Source organism: Budorcas taxicolor, chromosome 9 (assembly GCF_023091745.1).
Source record: "Budorcas taxicolor isolate Tak-1 chromosome 9, Takin1.1, whole genome shotgun sequence".
NCBI classification, from domain to species: domain Eukaryota; kingdom Metazoa; phylum Chordata; class Mammalia; order Artiodactyla; family Bovidae; genus Budorcas; species Budorcas taxicolor.
In genome coordinates this window covers 86321716-86342624 of record NC_068918.1, presented here as the reverse complement: position 1 = coordinate 86342624, position 20909 = coordinate 86321716, and the positions used below count along the sequence as shown (strand labels likewise).

General features: G+C 49.7%; 1 protein-coding gene across 1 annotated transcript in view; it reads right to left on the bottom strand.

Moving 5' to 3' along the window:
* Nucleotides 1–20909, bottom strand: part of SYTL3 (synaptotagmin like 3) — a 78818-nt gene that overhangs the window by 22879 nt on the left and 35030 nt on the right. Inside the window, exons 4-8 of the mRNA XM_052645914.1 lie at nt 13763–13814; nt 12448–12520; nt 9687–9765; nt 8071–8195; nt 2713–2844 (exon numbers count right to left, since the gene is read on the bottom strand). Coding sequence (XP_052501874.1) covers nt 2713–2844; nt 8071–8195; nt 9687–9765; nt 12448–12520; nt 13763–13814 — 461 coding nt within the window. The remainder of the gene's footprint in view (nt 1–2712; nt 2845–8070; nt 8196–9686; nt 9766–12447; nt 12521–13762; nt 13815–20909) is intronic.

The window sequence follows — 20909 nt, the reverse complement described above, 5'->3', positions numbered from 1 at the left end:
CGCTCAGGAGCTCAGGGCATCCAAGAGGAGGAGGGCCATTCCGTCTGGCTCCGCTAGGACTGCTGCTGTGTGACCCAGGGTCAGGAGGGCCCCCAACAGGGGCTGCAAGAACTGAAGGGCACATCCCTAGACTGCTAAAGAATCCTTAACAAATGATGTATATTTCACTTGGATTTGAAATTGACAGGGCTCAATTTGCCTGTTTATGTGAGCATGAATCTCCTGGCACGTGCTGTTAGTCATGTCTGACTCTTTTTGACCCCATGGACTGCAGCCCACCAGGCTCCTCTGTCCATGGGACTTCTCCAGGCAAGGATACTGGAGCGGGTGGCCAATTCCTCCCCCAGGGCATCTTCACGACCCAGGGATGGATGCACTGCAGGTGGATTTTTCACCACTGAGCCATGCGGGAAGGCTGAATCTGCTGGGGCTCTTTCTAAATTACAGATTCAGACTCCGGTAGGTCTGAGGGAAGGCTAGAGATTCTGATCTTTGAGAAGCTCCCAGGTAACCCCGGTGCCCCGCACTTTGAGTAGTGAGAGTGTAGAGCAGTGGTTTTGATGGAGGCGGGACCACCCACAGGAGCCAGTGGTTGGAGCCAAAGGGTGGGTTGGGAACTGCCAGCATTTTGTGGATTGAATCAAGGACGTTGGCAATTCTTCAAGGTCTAGCCTGCTTCTGCTGTGACTTCTGAATATTCTGCTGGACATTCATGGAGATGGGGGAAGTTTATCATTTTCTGACGTGGACACTATTTTTCATAAAAATACAACCACCCCAAGGCTACAGTACCACAGTGGTTAGAATACTAGCCCTGGAACATGCTCCTTGCCACTAAAGGATCTGGAAGGTGAACCAAGATGTTGATTTCTAGAAGCTGAGTTCTTAACCACTGTATTACACCACGGAAGGTAAGCATCCATTTGATTACCAAAGCAATCCAGTGAAATAAGAACAACAATTCTGATACCATCTCCTTGATAAGGACTCTGAAGCTGAGGGAGTTTTTGTGATTATTTTTTTAATTAATTTATTTTTTATGATGCTAAAGCTGAAGCTTCAATACTTTGGCCACCTGATGCAAAGAACTGACTCCTCAGAAAAGACCCTGATGCTGGGAAAGATTGAAGGCAGGAGGAGAAGGGGATGACAGAAGATGAGATGGTTGGATGGCATCACCGACTCGATGGACACGAGTTTGAGCAAGCTCTGGGAGTTGGTAATGGACAGGGAAGCCTGGCATGCTGCAGTCCACGGGGTCACAAAAAGCAGTCCATGGGGTTGCAAAGAGTCGGACACAACTGAGGGACTAAACTGAACTGATTTTTTATTGGACGACAATTGCTTTACAATATTTTGTTGGTTTCTGTCATATATATCAACATGAATCAGCCTCAGGCACAGGTATGTCCCCTCCCTCTTGAATGATCGTCTGAGATCACTGAATACATTAACTGAATTCTTTAACTTGAAGCCTCAGCACCCCTCACCCAAGGCTCCTTCTTACATTTCTAATACATATCACGGGTTTAGACACAGAGTCAACATTCATGCAATGTTTTTGAATAACAAGTGAACAAATAAAAAGGCCTGCCTATGAAAAGACTCTACGTTTAAAACATTACAAGGTAATCTCAAAAAAGAGCAAAGTTGGAGGACTTAAACCACCCAACTTCCTACAAAGCTACAGTAATCACGTCAGTCCGGCTTTGGCACAAAGACAAACAGGTCAGTGGAGCAGAACAGAGAACCTAGGAGAAGGTCCACACTGACATGGTCCTTTGCCTTTCAACAAAGACACCAAAGTCAATGGAAAAATCAGAGTCCTTTTTCTAACAAAGGGCACTGGAATAAACTGTATTCGTATGTTGGAAGAAAAGAACGTCAACCTGCACCTTTCACAATTCACAAAAGTCAGTGAGCTGGAGCAGGGATCACACATAAAAGCTAAATGTTTATAAAAGCTTCTAGAACAAAACATGACAGAATATCTTCATGACTTGTGGGCAGATAAGACAGAGAGGACTCCCCTGGTGGTAGAGACGTAAGAATCTGCCTGCCAGTGTGGGGAACACGGGTTCGATCCCTGGTCTGGGAAGATCCCACAGGGGCACACATCTAAGCCCCTGCACCACAACTCTGGAAGCCTGCATGCCCTAGAGTCCACGCTCCACCACAAGGCCACACTCGAAGGGCACCACAAGGCCACACTCGAAGGGCACCACAAGGCCACACTTCAAGGCCACAACAAGTCCACACTCCAAGGCCACCACAAGGAGAAGCCCCTGCATTGCAACGGAGAGTAGCCCTCACTCTGTGCAACTGGCAAAGAAGCAACCAAGACCCCACGCAACCAAAAATAAAAAGCAACTAATTAAAACAGACAGAGAAGGAACCATGCAAGAAAAACCTGATGAATCAGACTTCATCAAAACTAAACACGTCTCATCCTAAGACAACATGACTTATTATGAACTATTCTCTGCCTGTATGAATATGCTCACAATAAAATGTAAAAGAGAAAACCAGCAAAGATTAGCAAGGTGTATTTTTTTTCCCAGCTGTCAATCTAAGTAAAATGTCACCTCAGCACTTCACTGTGCTCCAGTTCATCCCACAAGACAGCACATCACTCGTACCCTTGCCAACCAATCCAATTTGACATCATGACAACCACACAGCACAGGTCAAGGATTATTAGATGAGACTCACCTGTCTCAAGCCTCCTGAGAACAAAGTGTTGAGCACTGGACTGGATGAGATGTCTTCTTGCTTCAAAACAGGGCTCGTAGGGCGTCTGGGACTCTCTGGACTGAGAGGTTTCAGAATATCTGGTGTGCCAACCTGAAAAAACAAACACAAAATTAACAGGACAGTCGTCGTCTCAGTTTGGTTTTGTTCAAATGTGATGACTTCAATGAGCATGGTGTATGTCGCTAATATGTAAACTTCCGGGTGCTGAATAAAAGGGCACGCTTCCATGTGGATAAACAAATACACACACACACACACACACACACACACACACACACGGGGTCCCAAAGCAGACATCATTGAGCTTTGAGACATTCACGATAAACAAATACACACACACACAGGGTCCCAAGGCAGACATCACTGAGCTTTGAGACATTCACGAACAGTGACGGATGGGTTACTTAAGGACTTGAGTGAGTGAGTGAAAGTCGCTCAGTCGTGTCTGACTCTTTGCAACCCCATGGACTGTAGCCCACCAGACTCCTCTGTCCATGGAGTTCTCTAGGCAAGAATACTGGAGTGGGTTGCTGTTCCCTTCTCCAGGGGATCTTCCTCACCCAGGGATCAAACCTAGGTCTCCCACATTGCAGGCAGATTCTTTACCATCTGAGCCACCAGGAAAGTACTTAAGGATTAGGACAAATCTTAAAGAAACTGAAGTCCATATTTGACCTTCACAATGACACAGACATTTAACCACATGAAATATAGTACTCAGCCTGTGAGGCAGAATTTCCTCTCTGATATGCTCATTAAAAAAGAGGAAAAAATCAAAATATGTCTCTAAATTAAACAAAAATATTTCATAGTTGGGACTTCTATAATGTTTAAAGCTTGGCTTTCAAATATGGTAGCCACTAGTCACATGGGGCTATTTAAATTCCAGTCAATTAGAATCAAATCAGTTCAGCTTCTTGTTTGCGCTAGACACGTTTCCAGTGCTCAGTAACCACATGTGGCAGTGGCTAGAAAGTTCTGTCTGCAGGGGTCCCCAACCTCCAGGAGCTAATGCCTGATGATCTGAGGTGGAGCTGACGTGCTAATAATAAAGAGACAGTAAATGTAATGTGCCTGAATCATCCTGAAACTATTCCCGACCCCCAATCCCCACCCTGGTCTGCAGAAAAATTGTCTTCCATGAAGTCCGTCCCTGGGGCCAAAAAGCCTGGGGACCACTGTATCGGACAGTGATGGTACAGAACAAGGAGGGGAAACCTCTTCCTGGTTGAAAAGACAAAGTTTCCAAATTGAGACTTTAGACTGTGACCCTGGGTTGGAAGTTCAACTCGGAAATGTAATCAGCTGCTCTACGGTCGTAATGTTCAGGAATGAAAAGCTAAGCCTAGTAGAGAAGAGACGAAAGACGTGACTGCCTCTATAACATTCGTTCTTGCTCTCACTTCCCAGAACTCAACTCAGTTCCATCAGACATTTGTTAAAGCAACACTGTGTTCAATGTGCCACTTTAAGTCCCGGGGGCGAGAGGAGGGAAAGGCTGAGAAGATGCTTTGTTCACCAAGGACTTACTGTGTGCGTGTGTGGTCAGTCATGTCCAACTCTGTGACCCCATGGACTGTAGCCTGCCAGGCTCCTCTGTCCATGGCATTTCCCGGGCAAGAAGACTGGAGTGGGTTGCCATTCCTTGCTCCAAGGCATCTTTCTGAGCCAGGGATCGAACCCGAGTCTCCTGTATCTCTTGCACTGGCAGGTGATTTCTTTACTGCTAAGCCACCTGGGAAGCCCCCAGGGCTCACTAGCTCGTCAGAGATACAAACCATTAAAATGGAGGCAGGAGCCAAGTGAATGGGATGAGAGGGAGGGCGAGTGCAGGAGGGGACACTGGGGTGGTCTTCAGTGGGAGTGTGACCTGAGTGGGTACTGAAGGCTGGCTGGGGAGAGACCCAGAGTTAGGGTATCCCAGGATGAGGGGCTATCACGATGCTCAGGTGTGAAGCACGTTCCTGGACTTGCTCGAGGCCAAATTGCAGGGACCGAAGAGGCCAGGCAGAATCCTGGCCATGAGATCACGCACACCCAGTGATATGTGAGGCCCTCCAGAGAACAGGCGGCTCAGGGGCGCCAAAGGGTGGGCACAGGGCAGGAGACAGAGGGCTGGAGGAACCGGACACCCAAGGGGAGGATTTCAGAAATGAAGGTGTTCAAAAAGGAGACTAGAAGAGAAGGCTCACCTGAAACCAAAGAAACGCAGATTTTAAAAAACTGTCTATCAGCTTCCCGTATGGCTCAGTGGGTAAAGAATCTGCCTGCAAGGCAGAGAAACAGGAAATGCAGGTTCAATCCCTGGGTCCGGAAGATCCCTTGGCAGAGGAAATGGCAACCCACCCCAGAATTCTTGCCTGGAAAATCCCATGGACAGAGGAGCCTGGCAGGCTACAGTCCATGGAGGCGCAAAGAGTCGGACACAATTGAGCCACTAACACGCGAAATTAGCAATTATTAAAATAACAAGTATAAAGTTTAGTGTTTGCAGGAGTGCTAGAAAACAGCTACACTGCTCCCAGGGTTCATACAGACTGAGTCAACCCCAGAGGAAGGCAGTTCGGCAGCAGAAATTCACTTCTTGATGAACCTTGGCCCAGATACTTCCCGGAGAATTAAGCTCAAACTTAAAGGATAGAGACATAACTTGGAAGCAATCCTGACCTGATTTCTCCTCCCGGCATCCTTTTAAGACACCGATTTTCTAGTTCTGTGTCTCAGCGTCACCCGCGGCAGAGGGCCGCTGGCATCCCACTCGTACAAAGGGCACCCACCGCGTTGTCTCCTTACTGCTGGCGAGAGGCTCCTACATGTTCCAATGAAAGTGTGAGTGGAACTGTCGTGAGCTCACCAGCTAAGGCGTGTGTAATTGCAGCTTGACACACATCCTATTTAAAGATGTGCTCTTTATATGCTGACCCCGTAATTATTTAGCATTTATAGATCATGCCATAATTACTAAGCACTTTATAAACATTCTGGCTAAATTTCTCTTTAAAACAGCCACAACCTCAAGCAATGTGGGGAGAGAGAATGCCTACAGAAAGTCCTGAGCGTGTCCTGCCAAGAGTGTGGGAGTGAAGTAGACACACTGGGGACAAAGGGTCTACCCGGTGGGGGCTCTCTGGACACACCCCTCCACCCCGTTCTGCTGGCTTCTACCCGTGGGCACCGCCAGCCCTTCAGACTACCTTGCAGTCAGCCGGCAGTTCCCCCCAACAGCACGAGCAGCCGGGGAGGGTGATGTCACACTGCATCACTTCAGAAGGTCTACAGATAGACCTGGCAAAGCCTACAGATACTTGCCACGCCCCAGCACCTGGTACGTGACATCAGAAGCGGGAACTGTGCAGGTCTGCAAATCTTGCTGGTGTCTCCTGGCAGGAATCACAGGAATGCTCTCGGGGGTAGCCTCCAATTGGCCCTGCCACTCTGACCACGTTACCCCCCTGGGCCATCCCTTGGTGTCCGAGTCCTCATCTTTAATGGGACAGTAACAGCCCAGGCTTCACAGGGGTTGTTTAAGGATTTAAAAAGTTCATTTGTCCTCCTTAGGTGGAGCATATGTTGAGGAGGTGAAGAGTGTGTAAGTAAGAGGCGGACGAACCTGGGGTGTATTCCTGGTTCCACCTTTCATGAGCCATGGCTATGAGACAAGGTGGTTAACCTCGCACTAAATTCAGGTTCTAGATCTTTATCATGGGAGCAGCAATATCTTTCCCAGGAATTTTGTAAGAATGAAATGTAATCAAGTATTGGGTTGGTCAAAAACTTCATTTGGATTTGTCCATAAGACCTCACGGAAAAATCCAAATGAACTTTTTGACCAACCTGATAAATAACATACGCTCCATCTGCCCAGAACAGTGTCACCTAAACGCACGCTGACCCTCTCTTCCACCTCGATTCAGGAACGAAAGTTTGGACAGTGTTCACGTGGGTGCTGGAGAGCCGAAAGGAACACACGCTTGTTTGCACTTCGGAGTCTCAAAGACCTTCCAAATACACGTCACGCACTCTCCACGGCTTGCCCTTATAATGAGGCGGCAGACCACCTGCCAGTCCTCAGAAACACACCCGAGATCCTGCATCTCAGGCCCACGGCCAGATCTAGTGACTCCGAATCTGCATTTCAACAAGACCCCCAAGTGACGTTAAAGTGGAGAATCAGCATTCAGCCTCCAAACCAAGACGGACTCTACCCCCACCATTTCTGGTTCTGTTGCCAGGGGTCTGTGACAATCTCCTTAAGCTTCCATAAATGTAAACAGGGTCATGTGAATACCCACCTCAGGGTGGCATGAGGGTAAAAGGGAAAGCTTTTAGCAAGAGCCTGGCACAGAGGAACATGTATGAGCAATCCAGATTTATGTTTAGATAACAGAGACTTTAAACTGCCACCGAAGTTATCTCGGGGGATCTTTGCAGGAACACTGTGTTGCTCTGGGAGGAACAGGTAATATCATCTTCATTCCCTGGGGGGATGAGGGGGGTGCTTTTGGATGCTCAGGAGGTCATGTGATGACCTGGTGAATGGAGGCAGAATTTAGCATCTTGAGAGTGTGTGCAAGTCCCAGCAGGAGGGTGAGGTTACCCTCACCCCTTTGCCTACAGAACAGTGTGTCTGAGGATACCTTCAACAGAGCCCAGTATTGCACAGAAGGGCACCTGTCCTGTTGAGCCAACTGGAGTTGTCACATCCACCCTGCAAACAGCCAGGTGGTGGTACCTGCCACGGCCAGGTTACCTCGGCTGGACCAGAACCCAGGTTTCCTGACCCTAAAGTCCGCTTTCCCTCACACTCCAGTGCATCTGCTTCTGGCTCGGTTAATCCTGGTGGGAAGAGTAACTCTTTCCCTACAGGCCTTTGTCAGGTACTATCTCTTCTGGTGGAGGTACCTGCAGAGTCCCCTCACGACTGCCCCTGGACGTGCAGCATTTATGATTTCAACAGTTTCAGAGATTAGGACAGATGTCAACCAGAGGTTGTTGGAAGCAGGACATGCCAGCCTCTGGCCTGAGAAAGTGTATCCGCAGGCCAGGAATAAGTGGGCACACGGCAAGACTGCGGTTGAGCCTTTGTGCTTGGCGTGGCCTGGAAGCCTTAGGGGGCTGCGGGGGTCACATGGAAGCCTTTCCTTGGTTCTAAACCACGTTCCAAACTCAATATATCTGAATTTTAACCTTCATTTGGCCAGCACCCAATAGAGGGGTTTATAAGTGTTTTTGAGACTGCTTGATGTCTAGCTTTGAAATAAAAGGACAGAGAACTCTATAGAGAAGATAGGCAGGTGTTGGGGCGGCCAGGGATACCCTTGTGGTCACGTTGATGGCGGTGTCAGATTGGCTCCTCCTCTCTGGCCGGCCCTCACGCTGTCTGGGGACCATCTCCGGGTGCTGCTTGTCAGAGGTCATGTCATTCTGGGACTTGGAGAGTTCTAGAAAAGAAATACAAGGAAGACAGGTGGGAGCACACAGCTTTGCTGAGACCTTTCTCCAGGATTTCCACACCCCGAGCTCTGGGGCCCAGAGGAGAGTCCCTGACATCCCACTGGACGTGGGACCCCAGCACAGGACGGGGGGCTGGCTCCTGAATGGTGACCGTGTGTTCACAGGTCTCTGAAGGTAGGGCCACTGTCAAGGGGGTTCAAGCCCAACCTCCCCACCAGGTTACCCCCAATTTAGGCTATTATACATCCCAAGTGTCTGGTTGTCCAAGCACAAAGAAGACAGCTGAACAAACAACCTGGGTTTTCAGGGGCTCCTTACAAAGATTTTACAATTAAATACCGCTTCTCGGGGTAGAAATAAGCCTTGGGGTATCCTTATAACCATTTCCATAAGCAAACCCTGAAAAGATGACTTAAAAATTTCTTTGCAATAAAGTAGTTCAGAATTAAGATGAGTAAAGAAAGGAAGGAAGGAGCCCCACATGGTAAGTGCCCCCTCAAAGGTGAGTGTGTCCTTTAAAAGGCTTCCTTTTCCCAGGAGAGCCTTGTCACTCTAACGTGGACCTTGAAACCACTCAACAGAGATATAATACAGCTCACATATGTCATTTCAAATTTTCTAGTGGCCACATTTTAAAAAGCAAAAAGAACCAGGCAAAGCTAATTGTAATACTGTATTTCATTTAATGCAATATACCCAATATATTAGAACTTCCCTGGGGGCTCAGATGGTAAAGCGTCTGCCTGCAGTGCGGGAGACCCGGGTTCAGTCCCTGGGTTGGGAAGATCCCCTGGAGAAGGAAATGGCAACCCACTCCAGTCCCCTTGCCTGGAAAATCCCATGGACGTAGGAGCCTGGTAGGCTATAGTCCATGGGGTCACAAAGAGTCGGACACGACCGAGTGACTTCACTTTCATTCAATGTATTGTGAGAATATATTATTGGGATTAAAATTATTAATGAAAAATTTCACTCTTGGGTCAATAGCAAGTCTCCTGAATCCGATGTGCGTTTTCCTCTGGCCACATTTCAAGAGCCACGTGAGGTCAGAGGCTCACGTGTTGGGCAGCGTCCCTTCAGAGCGCCCCTCTGTCTCGTGGCCTGCCCCTCGTGCTATTGATGAGTGTCTCCCGCGTGCGCCAGGCAGGGCTGAGTCGACGCATTGCTTGTCCTCTAGACGAGATCCCAGACATGCCCACCCCCCCAACAAAGCCCCGGGGCTCCCCTGTCCCCCAGGATATGCCACAGTCGCTCCCCTCGGAGCAGTGCCATCCACGCCGCTGTCCAGTCTACCCGCTGGAAGCTTTGGGGCCTCCTGCTCTGCTGGCAGCTAGAAAGGCCCCAGCACACGTCGGGCCTTCAGAGCTGTTGCTGATGCAGACACGGGATGGGCGAAGGGCCCTGGCTTTCTCCAGGAGCCAGTGTGCATGCCTGGCCTGCAGGGTGGTGCCAGAACCCCCGGAGAGGCAGCCACTTACTTTTCATGTGGGTGGTGACAGACAGAAACAAATTTTCCACGGACTTATTGAATCCTTTAAACTGCCCGAGTTCCTGCAACTAAAGCAGAGACAGAAAGAGAGAGTGAGACTTCTGTCTGATGACTTGTGGTTGCCCCAGCAGGCTCCAGGCCACCAACCCCCAAACGCCTGCATGGGTGGGCGAAGGTGTGTGTGGGTCCTCGGGGTGCCTGCTGGTGTGTGCGCGTGTATCTGGGGCACGGGCCTCTGGGGAGGAGGGAGGAGCCTTCTTTATTCAGCGTCTCTCCTCTGAGTTTTGACAACTGCCTTGAAAGAAGGGGCCATATCGTGTGGTTGTCGAAAAGCTAACAACTACCTCACAGAAATAAGCAGACGTGTCATGGGCTCTAAGACTGCAGCGAACAAATTCTCACTTCTCTACCCTCCTTCTCTTATGTCCCTGACCCCAGCTCTGCCCAGAGAGGATGTCAATGTGGGCAGAATGCACGTGACACAAGGGAGGGGTGAGCAGACTGGAGCCAGGGGTCAGGTCCACCTCCCAGTGCAGAAGAGAGAGGAAAAAGGAAGAGAAAGAACAGAAATGAGACCACCTCCTCTGCAAGTCTCTTCCATCCACCCATCCATCCGTCCGTCTGTCCACCCATCCCAGTAATATGTCTTGAGCACGTCTGTGCTCGAGTAACTTCAGATAAATTACTCCCAAGAAGTAAAGGAAACCTCTCCCAAAGAGACAGTCGAGCAGGATTCTGAAGGCCACTCAAGCTGGTTTTAGGAAAGGCAGAGGAACCAGAGATCAAATTGCCAACATCTGCTGAATCATCGAAAAAGCAAGAGAGTTCCAGAAAAATATCCATTTCTGCTTTATTGACTATGCCAAAGCCTTTGACTGTGTGGATCACAATAAACTGTGGAAAATTCTGAGAGAGATGGGAATACCAGACCACCTGACCTGCCTCTTGAGAAATTGGTATGCAGGTCAGGAAGCAACAGTTAGAACTGGACATGGAACAACAGACAGGTTCCAAATAAGAAAAGGAGTACGTCAAGGCTGAATATTGTGACCCTGCTTATTTAACTTATATGCAGAGTACATCATGAGAAATGCTAGGCTGGAAGAAGCACAAGCTGGAATCAAGATTGCCGGGAGAAATATCAATAACCTCAGACATGCAGATGACACCACCCTTATGGCAGAAAGTGAAGAGGAACTCAAAAGCCTCTTGATGAAAGTGAAAGAGGAGAGTGAAAAAGTTGGCTTAAAGCTCAACATTCAGAAAACGAAGATCATGGCATCTGGTCCCATCACTTCATGGAAAATAGATGGGGAAACCATGGAAACAGTGTCAGACTTTATTTTTGGGGGCTCCAAAATCACTGTAGATGGTGACTGCAGCCATAAAATTAAAAGACGCTTACTCCTTGGAAGAAAAGTTATGACCAACCTAGATAGCATATTGAAAAGCAGAGACATTACTTTGCCAACATCTAGTCAAGGCTATGGTTTTTCCTGTGGTCATGTATGGATGTGAGAGTTGGACTGTGAAGAAAGCTGAGTGCCAAAAAATTGATGCTTTTGAACTGTGGTGTTGGAGAAGACTCCTGAGAGTCCCTTGGACTGCAGGAGATCCAACCAGTCCATTCTGAAGGAGATCAACCCTGGGTGTTCTTTGGAAGGAATGATGCTAAAGTTGAAGGTCCAGTACTTTGGCCACCTCATGCGAAGAGTTGACTCAGAAAAGACTGATGCTGGGAGGGATTGGGGGCAGGAGGAAAAGGGAACGACAGAGGATGAGATGGCTGGATGGCATCACCGCCTCGATGGACATGGGTTTGGGTGAACTCCGGGAGCTGGTGATGGAGAGGGAGGCCTGGCGTGCTGCGATTTATGGGGTCACAAAGCGTCAGACACGACTGAGCTACTGAACTGAACTGAACTGGGGTCTCAGTCTGAAACTGGGAAAAGAATTCTCTCACCAGCAAACATGTATATCCTGTGCATAAATGGAGTTACTCCTTTTAATATGTAGAATAATAAATAATCAAGGCCATGTGTTCCCATGGCACTTGACAATTTCCACGTACCAGCACAGACATTATTGGGGTAATTTCTTACACCAGCAGTGGGAGGCGAGCCAGACAAGTGTGATTATTGCCGCCTCCCAGGTGGAAGCCCAGGTAAGTCCCCCAGAATCACACAGCTAACTGCTCTGGATGGAAAGGGTCCTGGTCTTCTTTACGCTAAGCACCTACAAACACTCAAAGACACGCACACCCACATTTCCACAGGTACTCCCCCATCTGTGAGTCACACGCCTGTGTAATCAACCTGTATTTCCCTTTCCAGCCCTCAAAGGCCCCTGACACACACAGAAGCCCGTCCATATCCCCACACTCAAGGGCACAGTGAGGGGATGAAGCAACAAAACAACCGTGAAGAGAGGCGGATGTGGGATGCAGGCGGAAGACTCGTCCACTGACATGCGGGGCATAGGGGAGCGTGGGGGGCGGGCCCATGGGGAGATGGGAACCCAGTGGGGAGATGGGAACCCAGTGGGGAGATGGGAACCCAGTGGGGAGATGGGAACCCAGACCCCTGGCAGAGCCCAGCACCTCCAGCCTCCTACAGGGGCCCCCCGTCCCTCCTGGCCTCGGGACCCTCCAGGCGAGGCTGGATCGCTCTGCCACGAGGCTGAGCCTCTCGGCCCCATCTCCTCCGCGTCCCTCCCCAGCCCCACCCAGGGGCACCGGACGGGCGCATTACCCTGGCCGGGCCACCGCCACACTGGCTTTCGCTGAGAGGCGGTGGAGTGGGAGGAACCACGGAGATCTTGCTGCTGAGGGGAAACACAGGGATAAGAAACGGGTTGTGAGTATTACACGTACACAGCATTCACATTTGTCCTGTAATTCAAGTCCTCTGCCTTTCTGCAAAAAATACGCTTCCTCACTTTTTAGAAGAGGGCCCAGCAGCCTGCCTGGATCCACTCCGCCCTGATTCCTGGGGTCTGAACGTGGGAGACGCAGTCCTGTGGTCCCAGGCCCGGGCACTGCACTGCAGCCGTGTGGTCACAAAACAGCTGGGGTGCTGGGCCCTGGCTCTCTGGCCTGGCTGCCCTGGCACCCGGACTCCACACATGGGTGCCACGTGGACCTGAGCATCCTCTTAGTGGATAGCACCCAGCAGAATGCCCCAGATGTCATGGATATAAAAACCGACCGTAAGAGGAATAATAAGTTTATGCTAAAAGAAGTTGGCAAGGAGACAGATGGAGTAAAACAATGAAAAATCCAGAAATTGGAAAGCCTCACCATAAAAACAAAACAAAACAAAAGCTGCTGGTGGAGACTTTTCAAGAGCACTTTAATAAATTCGGCATAGTTGGGTGTGTGAATTATTGCTCGTTTCATGATGGCTGGGTGTTTAGAATTTTGTTTATAAAGTTACTATCTCTCAGGCCATTATTCAAACCTACCAATGTTCATTCCACAAATGTTTCTAGTGTCAGGCACTGGGCAAGATGTTAGGGACATGAATGATTCATAAAAGCAAGTGCTTGGTTTAGAATCTCATTGGTGCTGGGTGCTCAGGCATGTCTGACTCTTTGCCACGCCATGGACTATAGCCCACCATGCTCTGTCCATGGAATTTTCCAGGCAAGAATACTGGAATGGGTTCATTTCCTTCTACAGGGGATCTTCCTGACTCAGGGACTGAACCCGAGTCTCTTTCGTCTCCTGCAATGGCAGGCTGATTCTTTACCACTGAGCCACCCGGGAAGTCCTGAATCTCGTTGGACGTGCCATCAAAAACATTTCATTTCCCGAAAACATATCCAAAAATTCAAGAAACAAAATGTCTTGTGAGAAAATCCTATGCTCGACCCTTCTAGCTTTTCATAAGAATGTGGAAATATCTCTGAATCTTCTCCAGGCACTTTTTATCATCTTTTTTTTTTTTAAAGTTACATTCCAAAGCAGTGACATCTGAAAGTCAGGAGACCTATACGTTCTTTGAGTGAGTCCTCTGTGCTCCAGCCCAGAGGGCACAGGACAGCCTGGCCTCTGACAGCACTCACCTCAGCTTCTGATAAGATTGCAGGAGCTTTGCTCCGGCTGTCTCGTGCTTGCCTGGAAGAGATATCGGTAGAGGTCATTTATTAGTAAGAATACAATGCAGATGATGGAAATACAGGATATAATACATTAAAATTATTATTTTCCTAACTGCATCTTGTGATTAAAAAGCAAGAGACCATTTTGGGGCGTGCGCTGTTGCTCGCTCATATTCGACTCTTTGAAACCCCAGGCCCCTCTGTCCATGGAGTTTTTCAGGCAAGAATACTGGAGTGGGTTGCCATATCCCCCTCCAGGGGATCTTCCTGATCCAGGGATCGAACCTGTGTCTCCATCTGCTTCTGAATTGGCAGGTGGATTCTTTACCACTGAGCCACCTGGGACTCTGTACATTTTACCAAAAAATCATGGAACTGGACATTTAAGCAGGTGAATTTTGTGTTACCTAAATTATATTCCACCTAAAGCTGATGTTCCACACACACATACACCCACACACAGTATGAGACCATACTTGCTGGAAACGATTGCTTTTACTGAAAGTTGATGCTGAATTAGACTTTTAAATTCTGGATCATTTGAAAAACACTTCAAGCTTCTAAGCTTTCAGTTGTCCTCTGCAAACATTTCATAATGGAGTGACTATATTCCTTTAAACATTCTTTGTTACGGAGATTGAACTAATCTTCTAAAAAATGTAATCTACTTATTTCTAGTTATAGAGGCTAATAATTTCCTAAATAAGACTCCATCTGATATAGTACTCTTTTTGTTTCAAGGAAAGGGGATTTTATGATGTGCTGTGCTAAGACCCCAAAAATAGCCCTCTCTAAGCCCACAGTCCTGTGAACACAATGTTTCCCAGCCCAACGCACAGGGTGAGGTCAGCTCACTGGCCCAGCCTGGAGACCAGAAGTGGATTCTCTCAGGGAAGTTCCCCAGCAGCCTCCAGAGTGCCCAGCACACAGCTGAGAACGGCCAGACGCGTGGTCCTCGGAGGTTAGAGCAGCTCCTGTGTTGTGCCTTTGGAAGGCTTTCCTGTCGATGCTGCTCAGTCGCTCAGTCGTGTCCGACTCTTTGCGACCCCATGGACTGCAGCATGCCAGGCTCCCCTGTCCTTCACCATCTCCTGGAGTTTGCTCAAACTCATGTCCATTGAGTCAGTGATGCCATCCAACCATCTCATCCTCTGTCGTCCCCGTCTCCTCCCGCCTTCAATCTTTCCCAGCATCAGAGTCTTTTCCAATGACTCAGCTCTTCGCATCAGGTGGCCAAAGGATTGGAGCTTCAGCTTCAGTCCTTCCAATGACTATTCAGGACTGATTTCCTTTAGCACGGACTGGTCTGATCTCCTTGCAGTCCAAGGGACTCTCAAGAGTCTTCTCCAACACCACAGTTCAAAAGCATCAATTCTGTGGCCCTCAGCTTTCTCTATGGTCCAACTCTCACATCTGTACATGACTACAGGAAAAACCATAGCTTTGACTAGACAGACCTTTGTCGGCAAAGTGATGCCTCTGCTTTTTAATACACTGTCTAGGTTTGTCATAACTTTTCTTCAGAAGGCTATAAAGAAAGACTTGAGTATTTCATCATCTCCATAAGACAGGAGGAAGGGCAGCGGGGGCGGGGTAGTAAGACAATCAGGAATTACATGCCATCCAACCATCTCACCCTCTGTCGTGGGGTGGGGGGTGTGTTTGGGTGGGGGGCCAAGTACTCTGATATCAAGCCCCAAACCTTAAAACTGGGGATGGCTAACCCCCCAGCAGACCCTGATCTGATCACCCCCTCCCCAAGTCCATGGGATTCCCCAGGCAAGAATACTGGAGTGGGTAGCCATTCCCTTCTGCAGAGGATCTTCCCAACCCAGGGATCGAACCCAGGTCTTCTGCATTGCAGGCAGATTCTTTACCGTGTGAGCTACAGGGACGATGCCCACTGCCAGTTAGGGGTCCTAACATGGGGGGCTCAGGTGACGGGTGAGCCCTGAAATCACATTTCAAACCGTAAGGCCACCTATCCATGTGCATTTTCTGGGGTTCACCGCGGTGCTCACCAGACTCTAACAGGAGTGAGCCTCTTCCCTGTCTGACTACGAAACAACCCTTTAAAAATAAAGAGGGCCTCACCCCGAAGGCTGAGCGCTAAGCCAGTGGAGCCAGCTTATAGAGTGAAGGCTCGCATCTGCAGGAGCCTCGAGGAAGAAGACAGGCTGGAATCTGAAGGAGCCACCCCGAGTGCACCGAGGGCCCCGTCACTGCGAAAGCAGAGAAGAGCAGGAGAAAGAGGGAGATTAGACAGAGACACTGCTCATCCAGCCTGTCCTGGGCCAGAGGCAGACTCCAAGGGAGGGGCAGTTCTGAGCCCTGGGGGTCAAGGGGCAGGGGGGCGGGGACCGGTCACAGCTCAGCTGGCCCCTCGTCCTCCCAGTCGTGGCCTGCTGGGACTGCTGCCCAGAGGCACGACCACCAGGTGACAGCCCCCCTCCCCAAAGCGATGCTCCTTCTAACCACCACCTGCAACCCTCTAGTGGCTCCCTGCCGCCCACACCTGGGCCTCCATCCTGGGGGTCCACTCTCGCACCAACCCTTAAGGAGGGTTCCCCATTACCCTACTTACCCTGGTCGTTCTCCACTCACTCCCCTCGCTAATTGCCTTTCTACCCCAGGCCTGTACCTCCCTCCTAAACCTCAGCTTGGTCTCCCCATCACATTCCTAAATACCCTTTCTGAGCCCCGGGAGGCTGGGCCCACACACACGGCTTTCTGCTGCCCCCTGCTGGCGACACTGGGAACCACCACCCTCGGCATCGACACACCCTATCTGTAAAGGCCAAATGGCCAGTATTCCAGGCTCTGTACCTTCTCTGTCCCACCTGCTCAACTGTGCGCTTGTGACTGCAGCCATCGTGTTAAAGAGTGGGTGTGTCTGTGTTCTGATAATGGACGTTGAAATCTGAATTTCTTGTAATTTTTCAGTTCAGTTCAGTTGCTCAGTCATGTCTGACTCCTTGCAACCCTATGGACTGCAGCACACCAGGCCTCCACATCACCAACTCCCAGAGTTTACTCAAACTCGTGTCCATCGCGTTGGTGATGCGATCCAACCATCTCATCCTCTGTCGTCCCCTTCTCCTCCTGCCTTCAATCTTTCCCAGCATCAGGGTCTTTTCAAATGAGTCAGTTCTTCGCATCAGGTGGCCAAATTATTGGAGTTTCAGCTTCAGCATCAGTCCTTCCAATGAATATTCCTTTAGGATGGACTGGTTTGATCTCCTTGCAGTTCAAGGGACTCTCAAGAGACTTCTCCAACACCACAGTTCAAAAGCATCAATTCTTGGGGCTCAGCTTTCTTTATGGTCCAACTCTCACATCCAGCCATGACTACTGGAAAAACCATAGCTTTGACTAGACAGACCTTTGTTGGCAAAGTAATGTCTCTGCTTTTTAATATGCTGTCTAGGTTGCAATTTTTTATGTCTCACAAAAGTTCTTCTTTTGATTTCTAACCATTAAGATATGCAAAACTCATTCTCAGCTCATGGGAGTTACAAGAATGGGCAGAGGGACTGGCTTGGCCCAGGGGAGCCAGGGTGCCTCACGCTCTTTTTCCTCCAGGTGTTGGGGGGCAGCTCTCAGCAGGGAGCTAGTGAGCAATGCAGAGTCCCAGGCGCGCCCCCAGCCCCACGGAGGCGCCCGGGGCGGTGAGGTTGAGGAGCAGCCCGGGGCTCTGTCCCTGTGTATCACCACTTCACTGGTTTTCTCTCTTCTACTCCTCAGTCATTTCTTACCAGGGGCTTTCCTTAAAAAGCACTCAACATTTATTTTTTGTTAACTTATTTTTTAATTTGCATAATGACTATGGGGAAATGCTCATGGAAAGATGCCCCCCGAGGTCTCCTGACTGGCAGGTTGAGGTCCTGCTCTGGCGGCCTCCTTAGGCTTTACCGAGAGCAGCTGTGGGTCCGGGTCCCAGGGTCCTAGGCTTCAGGCACATTCAGAAAGTCAGAGAGACATTTATTATCCTCGAAGCTGACTGTCTGCCAGGGGCTGTGTGGGACACTCTGACTGCATCTGCTGTGGGGCGTCACCAGGCGCCGTCTCAACTCCGTAAGTGAAAACCTAGGCTCACGGGGACTGTGCTCTTGTTCACTCGCTCGGTCGTGTCCGACTCTTTGCGACCCCCATGGACTGCAGCACCCCAGGCTCCCCTGTCCTTCACTGTCTCCCAAAGTTTGCTCCAACTCATGTGCACTGAGTTGATGATGCCATCCAACCACCTCATCCTCTGTCGCCCCCTTCTCCTCCTGCCCCCAAAGCACAGCGGACTGCGTAATGCGCCCAACATTACAAATGACAAAAAAGCTGGCTTTCACGTGACAACTTGCCTACAAAGCCAGACACAGCAAAGTGAGGGCAGTGGGCCAGTGACCATATGAGGGGGTGACCTTCTCTCTGCTCTAGCTCGTGTTTGAAATGTTCATAACAAAAAGCAAGGGCTTTTTCTGTGGGGAACCACCACACGTAAACCAATGACCAAGTCCCTGAAAATTCTTAATCCTGTCTGAATTTTATAAGTGGTTTGTACTTGTCATGCGTATCTTATCCTGCTTAAGAAACAAGGCCTGTGATTGCGGCGTCCAGCCTCCGGTGGGGCAGCGAGTGGCCAGCAGGGAGCGTTGCCAGCACCCGCCAGAGCTGCCTCTCCCCACTGCCCCTCACCCTCCAAAGCACGCTCCAGGTCCTGTCCTTGGCTTGCAGTTCCCAGCCTTTGCAGCTTCTTCAGCCAACACACAGAGCTGCTTTGGGTTGAGTTGCATCCCCGGAGAAAAGATACGCTGAAGCCCTCCCCCTAGGCAACTGTGAATGTGACCGCCCTTGGAGACAGGAGTCTTTGCAGATGGAGCTCAGGTGAGGTCATCCGGGTGGGTCCTGATCCAAAACGACTGGTGTCCTTGCAAAATGGGGACATGTGGACAGAGGGGCAGACACGCACAGAGGGAAGATGGGGTGAAGACAGCAGCACAACCACAGAGGCAGAGACTGGAGCGATGCGTCTCCAAGCCAGGGACACCGAGGACTGCCGGAGGGGCAGGGAGGGATTCTCTAGAAAGCCGGCAGAGGAGACAGGCACCTCGGAAACTTGGCTTTGGACTTTCAACCTCCAGAGCTGAGAGACGATACATTTCTGCTGTTTCGAGCCACCTAGGTCACTGTACTTTGTTACAGCAGCTGGAGAGAGCCATCTCGGAGGTCCCGTGTGACATAGCACTCACCTCTCCTTGCCACCCGCTACAGGTCTTGGTGAAAGTGAACTTCCTAGAAGCCCCACCGCCACTGGAAGCACCACTTCACACCACTTCGTGCCTCCGCGTTCTGTCTAGTGGTTTATTCTCTAGCGTGACTCACCAGGCTCGTCTCGCCGTGGTTGCCAGGCGCAGTTGCTTTAAAATTCCTATGATGCCCTGTTAACTGCTGGCATACACATCTGTCTCCCCTGCTAGACGGTGAACCCTTTGAGGACACGGGCCTCGTCAGTGTCGCCAGCACCAGAGGGCTTGCCAAGCAGAAGGGGTTTATAATAAATATGACAACAATAGTAACCAATGCTATTTTAGCAATAAGTGTGACCTCACTTGAGCTGTACCAAATATACAAGAAACAAGGTCATTTTTTTCACCACTTGGCTTCCGCATAATTTCGTCCATTCATTCACATTCGTTGTGTATAATACACATGGCTCTTCTCAGAGATAAGAGTCAGGGGACATAACCTCTGCTCATAAGTAGAAACTTATGGAGCAGTAGGCATCCCCGTGAACCACAGGGCAGAGCAGAGGCTTCTAAATCCAAAACCAGCCTGCGACTGGCACAGGGTGTCTGTGGCAAGTCATGACACATCTGTGTACCACTGGATACACGGCAACTACTTTTATATCCACTTCTTTAAAAAAATAGGTGACGTCAGAAAGAGAAAAACAAGTATCATATATTAACACACTTATGTGAAATCTAGAAGAATGGTACAGATGAGCCTATTTGCAAAGCAGAAATAAAGGCATAAGACTAGAGAACAAAAGTATGGACACCAAGTGGGGAAAGGGGGGTGGGATGGATTGGGAAATTGGCCTTGACGTATATACACTGCTATGTACAGAACTGATGCCTTCAAACCGTGATGCTGGAGAAGACACTCGAGAATCCCTGGACAGCAAGGAGATCAAACCAGTTTATCCTAAAGGAAGTCAACTGGATATTCACTGGAAGGACTGATGCTGAAGCTCTGATACTTTGACCACCTGATTCAAAGAGCTGACTCACTGGGAAAGCTGTGAGTCAGGCCACCTTCTGCTTGAAGACTCTGTTCACTCCACAGCTATCTGAGTTCTGCGACTTTCCATAGTGCAGGACTGCTGTGGGGCCTTACACTGTCGGAGAGGAGGTTAGCGGTCTTGTAAGAAGACTAAGCCGCACCAATCCCGTGATTCAAGGCCTGGGGCCCCTCAGCCAGCTATGACCATGTGATGGAGCTGGCTGACTGAGCTGTACTGGGGCATTGCAGAGAGTCTGCCCTCTGCGCTCTTTCCCGGGGACCTCGGCACCCCGGAGAGGCATCAGGGTGGCATCTGCAGCAGGACCTGTGGTCCAGGGTGCTGGCTGGTGGGCAGCTGGTGTGCTTGGCCAGAGTCAAAATGGAGCCTGGTTCAAGGTGGGCATCCATTCTACAGGGTTTCTTATAAGCACCTGCCTTACCCCTATTCTTAAATCTTCTTTATACAGTTGCTCTGCGGTGTTGCGTTAGTTTCTGCTGTACAGCAAGGCGAATCAGCTATATGTACACATGCATCCTCTCTTTTTGGATTTTCTTCCCATTTAGGGCATCACAGAGCATTGAGTAGAGTGCCCTGAGCAAGATGGTAGGTTCTCATCAGCTATCTGTTTTATACATTGTTGTTGCCATTTAGTCACTAAGTTGTGTCTGACTCTGTGACCCCATGGACTGCAGCATGCCAGGCCTCCCTGTCCTTCACCATCTCCTGGAGCTTGCTCAAACTCATGTCCATTGAGTCGATGAGGCCATCCAACCATCTCATCCTCTGTCGTCCCCTTCTCCTCCTGCCTTCAACCTTTCCCAGCATCAAAGCAAA